This window comes from Perkinsus marinus, assembly GCF_000006405.1.
Source record: "Perkinsus marinus ATCC 50983 genomic scaffold scf_1104296977064, whole genome shotgun sequence".
NCBI lineage: Eukaryota > Perkinsozoa > Perkinsida > Perkinsidae > Perkinsus > Perkinsus marinus.
This window is the reverse complement of record NW_003200286.1, coordinates 283,068-291,964: the sequence shown is the minus strand read 5'-3', so window position 1 is coordinate 291,964 and position 8,897 is coordinate 283,068. Positions and strand designations below refer to the sequence as shown.

At 47.5% G+C, this 8,897-nt stretch overlaps 3 protein-coding genes across 3 annotated transcripts in view; 1 reads left to right on the top strand and 2 right to left on the bottom strand.

Annotated features, from left to right (window-relative positions):
* Pmar_PMAR024730 (Nuclear mitotic apparatus protein, putative) overlaps positions 1–2,325 on the top strand; it is a gene marked incomplete at both ends in the record, with an annotated part of 9,952 nt that extends 7,627 nt beyond the window's left edge. Inside the window, 10 exons of the mRNA XM_002764524.1 lie at positions 288–401; positions 540–625; positions 672–889; positions 945–1,044; positions 1,276–1,395; positions 1,448–1,612; positions 1,658–1,801; positions 1,854–1,988; positions 2,097–2,176; positions 2,226–2,325. Coding sequence (XP_002764570.1) covers positions 288–401; positions 540–625; positions 672–889; positions 945–1,044; positions 1,276–1,395; positions 1,448–1,612; positions 1,658–1,801; positions 1,854–1,988; positions 2,097–2,176; positions 2,226–2,325 — 1,262 coding nt within the window. The remainder of the gene's footprint in view (positions 1–287; positions 402–539; positions 626–671; positions 890–944; positions 1,045–1,275; positions 1,396–1,447; positions 1,613–1,657; positions 1,802–1,853; positions 1,989–2,096; positions 2,177–2,225) is intronic.
* An 809-nt stretch (positions 2,326–3,134) lies between these two features.
* On the bottom strand, positions 3,135–4,085 carry Pmar_PMAR024729 (malate dehydrogenase, putative; the record flags this gene model as incomplete). Its single annotated transcript, XM_002764523.1, has 1 exon — positions 3,135–4,085. The coding sequence occupies one exon, from the start codon at positions 4,083–4,085 to the stop codon at positions 3,135–3,137; it is 951 nt and encodes a 316-aa protein (XP_002764569.1).
* Positions 4,086–5,027: 942 nt separating this feature from the next.
* Positions 5,028–8,897, bottom strand: part of Pmar_PMAR024727 (hypothetical protein) — a gene marked incomplete at both ends in the record, with an annotated part of 5,227 nt that continues 1,357 nt past the window's right edge. The window contains 11 exons of the mRNA XM_002764522.1: positions 5,028–5,161; positions 5,501–5,669; positions 5,722–5,845; positions 5,897–6,054; positions 6,105–6,254; positions 6,546–6,654; positions 6,712–6,840; positions 7,244–7,311; positions 7,521–7,717; positions 8,038–8,138; positions 8,437–8,570. Of these exons, the coding sequence (XP_002764568.1) occupies positions 5,028–5,161; positions 5,501–5,669; positions 5,722–5,845; positions 5,897–6,054; positions 6,105–6,254; positions 6,546–6,654; positions 6,712–6,840; positions 7,244–7,311; positions 7,521–7,717; positions 8,038–8,138; positions 8,437–8,570 (1,473 nt within the window). The remainder of the gene's footprint in view (positions 5,162–5,500; positions 5,670–5,721; positions 5,846–5,896; positions 6,055–6,104; positions 6,255–6,545; positions 6,655–6,711; positions 6,841–7,243; positions 7,312–7,520; positions 7,718–8,037; positions 8,139–8,436; positions 8,571–8,897) is intronic.

The following is an 8,897-nucleotide window of genomic DNA, read 5'->3' as shown; positions in this document are numbered from 1 at the left end:
TCCCCGAAATTTCCACAGAATTTTCATATTGTCATCACCAACACATGTGCATATTTTCCCACCACACTGACTAGCATGTTAACTGTTGATGCAACAGTGTGTGTTATCGTCGCGATCAGTTTGACTTGGTGAACTAATGAAGTGTAGAATAAACCGTCGAGTTTCATAAGAATTGTAGTCATTTTTTTTATGAGAATTAGTAAGTTTTCGCGGAATTTTTAACTCTGTATTACACGTGGAATTACGAGTAGTTCGATAAGTGATTTTGTCATAGTCATTTTCATCAGTTCCCATATCGACATTCCTCCAGAGGGATAACAGCACCACTACTACTACGTCGTCCTCTCCCTCCCCCCAGCCATCATTTTTACAGTCGCTCAAGAGTCTCGCCTCTGCTGTTGGTGAGAAATTGGGGAATGCTTATTCCTGAATTTCCGTACACATGCACGTACAGGGAATCTTGTTATGACCGCGCGCCACGAAATTCTGCGTATCGAATTCTGATTGGGCCCGCGGCGAGCTGAGTTGTTCTCTTTCAGGAGGGAGCTTCCTCCAGCTGGACGACAAATCGATAGAAGCCAACAGTGAAAAGGCTCAGCAGAGCATTAATGCGGCGCAAGAGGCGGTATGGCGCAGCAGTCCGACGGTGCGGTTGTCACTTTTTTGTGCAGATTAGTAAACTTAATACGGACCTTGCGAACCAACAGAGAGTGTTGGAATCGGAGGAGAGAGAGTTCCAGAAGAGCTCACAGACCCATCACCCGTTCAGCTTTGAGATATCTGATTCGGCGGCTGCGCCGGTGGACTTGGATGAGGGCGCCTCCTTCTTGCAGAGGGGCGAAGTGAAGGAGACGCTCACTCCTGAAGTTCTCCAGGAGTGGTATTCCAAGTAAGAATGAAGCAGTGAATTTTGCGGCGCGTGAAATGCTGTTGGATTTTTCCAGGTTCGAGGATTCCCTTAATAAAGTGCGTATTGATGCTGGCCTTTCCGAGCTACCCAAGAGCTCTTTCCTACAGAGAGGACTGAACTTCATGAGCATGGCGGTGAGGGTTACCTCTTCGATGGACGGGGGGAGGCTTAGATTGACTTAGATCAGAAACCCATCTAGCTTTGAGGAATAGCATCCCTCAGGGTCTGGGAAAAAGTTGCTAATGTGATGATGACATTTACATGAGGAATTTTTTCGAAGAATGTGTTCCTAGCCATCCGTGGAAAATTCAAAATGAGTTTCACCTCGGGAACATTATAGGTTCCTGGATGGTTTCCTGACTCAGACTAATGAGAAGCTGAAGAAGGACGAGCGTGACGTTGAGCATATGCAGCATGAGTTTGATGATACTTTGGGCAAGCTCAAGCACGACAGCGCTGATATCATGTCCTTTTCTCGAGAGGAGGTGACATTCGAGAGGTCGCGGGTTCGAATCTAGGCGACGGTATTTTCTTCAGACTGATGCTGCTAAAGACCTTCAAGCCAAGTTGGATGCGAGCGTTGGTACGGAGAGTCTCCTCCAGACGGGCGCCGGTGCTCTCCACTACGACCCTGAGAAGGAGACGGAGGCTCTGAAGGACATCGAGAGGAAATGGGCAGCGGATAATGAGAAGATTCACAATGTAGGTTGGGGATAATTTCGTGGCGCAGTGACGTTTTTTGGACAGGAGTACCTCCAGTCGACCCGTCAGGATGGTGGAGGCGCGTTGAGCGGCTGGTTGGAAGCGCAGAAGGTTAAGGAAAAGGAGACGGAAGATCAGCTGCGTAAAATGAAGGACAAACTTCATGCTGATTTGGAAACTCTGAAGAGAGTAGGCGGAGCGAAGTTTTTTGTTGTTGACGTTTTAGTTGTTTTTTTCTTAGGACACCATTGTGAACAATGCTAATGCTGGTATATCCTTCCTGGAGATGGGCGCTACCAAAGACGATCATGTGATGCAGTTGTTGAGTGATTTGAAGACGACGTTGGAGAAGGAGAATGCTAAGACTAAGGCTGAGGTGAGACGCTGGCTTCATCTCCATTCCAAGGCGAACTAGTCTAATGGTATGCGGTGATCAAGTCTCGGGTTCAATTCTTTGTTGGGTGTATCGAGTTTTTCCCCTCAGGAGGAGAGTATTAAAGAGGAAGAAGAATCTCTGGTCGCTGGTCATCCCAGCTCCTTCCTAGAGCTCGGCAGAGCCCGCCGGTAAGGAGATGGCCGATCTTATTAGCATTTCTCAATGTTCCTTCTTCAGTCACAAGGTCGTCCTCCCGCCTGCTGCCGAGAGAGCCCTTTCGAAGGCCGAGGCTGAGTTAAGTCAGCTCCAAGCCGAGTTGAGTAGAGGCGCTGTTTAATGAGATAAACATGCCGATGCATGAAAGCGAATGGGTGTCATTGTCGGGTTGATGTTGTGTTCAAGTGGTTAGTGAACTAACCCCAGATAAAAGCAGTGAAATTAGTCCCTACATGTAGCAGCGTGTAAAACTGATGATATGACGATATGTCTATGCTCTAAATACTAGCTTCGAGCAAATATCCAACACGCCTCGAAACCCGAAACACAATAGTGCATCAGGTGGTTCTGTCAAATATAGCAAAGTCGACGATACTCAAGCTGGGAATTGTATCATTATTCCCAGCTTGAGATGAATGACCATTACTAGAACTATATAATTATTATAATTCTCATTTCTTTTCTGAGTTTTATAATCAAGCACCCGCTCTCACGCATGCAGACACGTTCACTACATGCGAGACTCGGACCATACTCACGTGAATCCTATCTTCCACCCTTGATTGTCATGACATACATTCATCGGTTTCAAAGTCAGCAACGTTCACACAGTTATGGTATCAACCGTGATGATCACAATATGATGATTTTGAGATCGAGCATAGGCTCTTGATGGTCTATCAATCTCCCACGCATATTGCTCCGGATAAATCATATTTCGCTGTGGATGAGGTGCTCGTAGTTATTAACAAAATCATCCTAGGCTTACATGTGCTTATGAGTAGTAACATGAGTCCTCGATTCCACAATCACTGACAAGATCAATTTATCAACTAGTCATTCCGACACAACATTTCGAGTATAGGGAAAGCATCCACTTCGTGGCACGATAGCGTGATGTGACCAAGAATGACATGATAGTTATAAACATTAGTTGTTGGCAAAGGTTATACCATTCTGAATGTCCCCCTTCAACTTCCTCTTCACCTCCTCAAGGCGGCCCTTCTCATACGGAGTGAGTCCTTCAAGTGGATGTATTCTGGACACACCCTCAGGGCCAAAGTCACACCTGTAGGAGAAATACGAGACATCCTCGAAAGGCTCGTTGATGTAGGCGCAGGCGGTTGAGATTTGTCCGCATTGGCCACGAATGACAACATCGACGAACTTAGCAGCTGCATAGGCCATAGAGAGAGTAGCCGAGCCAGCACCGTTTTTTGCCTCGACGACCTCAGTACCGGCGTTCTGAATACGCTTGTCGAGCTCCTCAATAGTAGCTTGGTCGAGTTTGACTTCAGGCCTAGCCTGGGAGAACAGCGTCATAATAGTCTCGCCAGCGTGGCCGCCAATGACAGGCACGTCCATATGCTGTACATCCATGCCAGTTTTCTCACTCACGAAAGTATTCGCACGAGTAATGTCCAACTGAGTTACACCGACGATTTTCTTGGGGTCAAAAACTCCGGCTTTCTTGTAGATCTCAGCAGCTATGGGGACAGTGGAGTTGACCGGGTTAGAGACGATACACAATGTCGCGTTAGGAGCATACTTGGCCGAAGCGGTCGCCAGACCACGAACGATGCCAGCGTTGATCTTGAAAAGATCATCGCGGGTCATGCCAGGTTTGCGGGGAACACCAGCGGTCATCACAATAACGTTGGCGCCACTCAAGGCCGACTCGATTTCATCGTCACCAGCGTAGCCAACCACCTTAGCAGGAGTATTGATGTGGCTGACATCAGCTGCGACGCCAGCGCATGGAACCATGGCTTGCTTAATATCGTAGAGAGCGAGCTTGGTGATCATAGGATTCAGCTTGAGGAGCATAGACAGAGGCTGGCCGATACCACCAGAAGCACCGAGGAGGCTTACTTTAGTCATGGGATCAACAATAACGACAAACTATCATAATACATCGAGTCGGCCGTCGCCGCCAAGGGAAATCACGTTTTCGAATACGCGAGAGAATGAAGTAAGAGATTATAGACTGCACGGGTTGATTGGCGGTTGTTGTCAATTTTAATAAGTCAACTCTCGCGAAACGCGAAAAATTTACACTGAAAACGTATGTTAGCGTTGTCCGCGGGCTCACAGTTTACGTGAAACGCCTGACGTATCTTATTACGTATAAATTGTGGAAGTGCGAGATGGGCAAGAGGTCACCCCGATGATGAGCATAGCCCCCATGCGCATTGAAATAATTGTGGAGTTCAGAATCAATTCTAGCATCGTATTATACGCGATTCTGAGTTTCGGAATCTTTTTTTCGAACAACTTCAGCGTATAAACTGTTGCCATTTGTGAAATGTCTGTACGGATCGTCGTAGGCGTTCTCCCGAAAGAGCTGGAGGGCATTGTTGGAGTATACTTCTAGTTTCCTCGAATTCTCAAGAGTTTTTTCACTACACTATGAAAACTCCCATACGACTCGAAATAGAAGACTAACCATTAAGGAACTCAAGACAATGGTGAGTGGAATCTAGAGATTCTACCTACAATCGTACTCATAAAATCATCCCCTTGTTTCGAGCTAAGCTAAGATTCCATAGTTGTGCACTCCGCTCAACTACAAGTACAAAACAATCTAATGGATTCACTGTTCAAAAACGTGAACATGCACTCGTTGAATCTTTACTCGACGCGCCGCTCGCGCGACAGAGCTCCGACATATTTACGTTCTCGATTCGGATTTCCTTCCAGTAACCTAACCATAACTTTGCCTCGATCAGTATTCATGACCAGATCCCATGTTCGCGTTCTGTCCCTCGTGTACCACCGTTGCATTGAGGAAACGCAAGAGTGCAAGTGGTGGTAATAGAAACACTAAGGTTTGTTAACGAACTTGGTCTTCCACTGCTCGCCCAAGTTCTTGAACATCTGTTGCATCTTTGCCGCAACATCGCCGTTGTCCACCGCAGGCGTCGCCGTTTTCGAGGAGACTCCCAAAGCCACCGATTCTGAGCAGATTCAAATCATCATCACCAATCAAAGTGGCTTCAGAATCGATTCTGAATTTGAATTTCATCCTTAAAGTCATGTGATACCAGAATCAGTGGCCATCCGCAATGAGACGCATCCCACCTGTATTGGAAGAGCTACTGCTGTTGTTGTTGTTGGCCAGTGAGGGTGAGGGTGCGTTTCGACGTCCCTCAGCGGAGCGACGTGCGTCCGCTGTAGACTGGGCCGATCGAGCTGAATCAACCTGGCTCTGAAGAGTTCCCCAAGCCGAGGTGAATACTGAACCTGTCCATGCGTGCAGATACTCATACCACACCTTTCGCAACTCATCTCCTCACCAAACTGGACAGCCATTGGTCCAACCTCCTCAACTCCTGACCTCGCACTATCCATCGCTGACCCCGGGGCACTGCTGGCCCCCGCCGACCCCGTGCTCGACGCAGCTTCTCTCGCGATTCTTCCACTCATACCACCGCCGCGTTGCATCGATCTAGCTACACTCAACGCCTAAAGATACGCACTGCGCACAGCGAAGATTTGTGGATCAGCAAGCACCAACCTGATCGATTGCCTCTTCTGTAGGAGTATCCTCACGATCGGCACACAACGACTGGATGATCTCAACTTTCATAGCATCCTCCCCAGACCGTTGCACCGACAGCGCTCGGAGGACCGCCAGCGGCCTGAGTCGGAACATATATGAACTTTTCAGGGCGAGCGAGATTTCATCTCACAGTTGCATCCTCCTGCAAGTCACCGCTGAGTAGGCATGCATGGCCTGCAAGGTGTTCTCTCCTGCCGCAGACGCTCCTTCAACTGGCGACTCTAACAGTAGGGTTTGAAGGCCACCAGTCAATGTACCCAGCAACTCCACTCGCGTGGTCGAGTCAACCTGACACACACCGAAAGGTCCCCGGTTCTATTCCCATTGAAGCTACTCACTGGTTCTTTAAGCCCTGTGAATATGAGAGTGCAGTAGTCCTCTATTATTTTAACCATCGCTCCCTCTGCCACAGTGCTGTACTGCGGCTCAGTCAGGCCCTGGGCCGCCTCCCGCAGATTCACCGTCAGGCACCGATGAGCCCGAGAAACCTGCAATAGAACAAACAAGTTCACAATCTTCAGCACTACAGTTGCCTCCAACAACATCAACAACAACAACAACAACAACAACAACAACAACAACAACAACAACAACAACAACAACAGGGATCAACAACAACAACAACAACAACAATAGCTACTACAACAACAACGATGGCTACAGCAAGGGCAACAACAATATCAACAGTAACAACGACGATAAACGTTCCGAACATGTGAAAGACTGCTAGCACTTCACTGATTCCTAGTCATTGATTGCTGCCGCACTTCATCACTCACCACAGAGTTAACTTCAGCGTTATCAGCGGACGTCCACGATTTCTGTCCATCCTTCAAGAGCTGCGAAATGCGCCTGATGCACTGATCGGCCGCTCGACTCGACAGCTGCCTGAGGAAAAACGTGAGAAAAAAGGCGGAGCGAAGCAGCAGCCGCACAGAGACTTACTCGATAGCTTGCGACTCGACATCTGCGGCTTCCTCCATTTGCTTGGCGAAGTTGATCTGAGCCTTCAATTGATCGTCGATCGCATCGCTGATACTGCCTGCCAGTAGAGGCAGTGTCTGTGAGATGTACCTGATGTGTTGGTGTTGGCAATATCAAAATTCCGAGGAAATTTTGGGAAATTCTCGTTGATTCCTGTACATTTCTCCTCGGACTCGTACGCGAAATCCTATGGTTAGGGAGGAAACCAAATATATATTCTAAAACTAATCTGAGAACCTCCCATTACCGCAATTTTCAATCATTACTCTCGAAAATGACGCTCGAATTGGGAAATTATCGATCGAATATGTAAGGGCCGGACGGATCGATATTCTCGGTCCGGCGGAAGTTTCGAAACACGACAAATGAGATCTACAGAGTGTTAGGTTATTCTCCTATTGTCACGCCCACCGACACATATTCCCTTGATAAAAAACATACCGATGCTTATCAGAGTATATTTGTTGTATTCCGAATCGACCCAGTCACTCACACGCAAGAGCCGGCAACCGCGTAAATCTGTTCATCACTTGCCGATGCTCTCACCCTCGAGGATAGAACCTATAGTTGGACACAACCAGTCACATGCCATCAGAGAACACCTATTATAGCAACCGTCTCGAAGCTCTGATATCCACAAATCTCTACATCAAATATCGACTAGTGAAAGAGTTTCGATGCGAATATAGAACAAGGAAATTGGCTAAGTTCTGGCGCAGGTCGCGCAACATAATGAGGAATGTCAACGGAGACAAGGCGAGTTGCCCTACCTTATCAGTGTATCGATCTAGAGCCACTCGGAAGCTCTTCACACAGAGCAAGAACATCGTGTTGCTGGTAGAAACGCTTTTGCAGTTTTTGAACAGTTTCTTCATCTTAGTGAACAACTCGACCACCGACGTGTATACGAACACCGGCTCAGTCTGAGCGCCGTCGGACGCGAGGGTCGACGACGTCGGCACCGAACCTGGCGGCGAGCCGTGATCGACACAAGAGGAAAAATGATGAAAAGCCTCAGCGAGGGGAGATGCACAAAAAAAGAGCTCTCTCCTGTTCGGTTGAACTGGCTGATACTATCCCGACCCACTCAATTGGGATAGCATGCTCGTTGATGAGAAAAGTGAATTCGAACAAGGAAAAAATTTGCAAGAAAAAGTGCACAAAAAATGCAGAATTTCCAAAGTCGAAGACAAACCAGCCCGCAAAATCATCAATGATATATGCTATTAAGCGAGCCCGAGATATACGCAAGTGACTAGACTATGCTACCAAGGAAAAGACACCTACCCCTCTTAGACCCCATGATCTCTGGGTTCTCCTTGGCTGCAGCTTCGTCAACTTGCGCGCACAATAAAGATTCCTCGTGGTTAACCCAAACACTCAAATATCTACACAATATCCGAATATGACGATGAACGGCACTAAACACCTCGGGCGGGGCTCGAACCCACGACCACGGGCTTAAAAGGCACGCGCTCTACCGACTGAGCTACCGAGGCTGACAAATATAGAACTGCATCATTACTAAAAGGAACGAATATGCGCTCTCATAATGACACATCACGAACAGTCATCCCATGTTAACACCAAACTGCATGAGAACCAACAGATTTCAAGGCATGCCAATCGCCTCCAATAAATATGCAATAATATCTGCTCCATGCGAGGATCGAACCCGGGACTTACGGTTCAAAACAGTTAGAAACTATTCCTTTGAATGACAAGTCACCATCTCCTCGACTATACCGCTTGTCGAGGTCGTTCTCCATCTCGATATTCTTAACAGCCAATTGAAAAAGTAAGTCCGCATCCTCCGCAGCCTGAATAAGACACGAACATAAAACCCCCCCAACTCCCACCCATGCTCATCAGAACTCCTAGGGAATGTCATAATCTCGCTCGCCCTCATATATCAGTAACGGTGATGGTTACGACCGGTTATCTCTACCATGTGATACACTCATCATTCTATCTATAGCCTATTCCGATTTCAGCCGCAGAAAGCAAACACTTGATGAGAAACGTTGTTTGTTTGCAACGTTTTCTAGCCAATAAATACGATCCTTATCAGAAATTCGCGTCACGTGACTGGTCGCAGGTAAATGCGCGACCAGAAAACGTGTCTCCAACAAAACGCCTATCGCAGA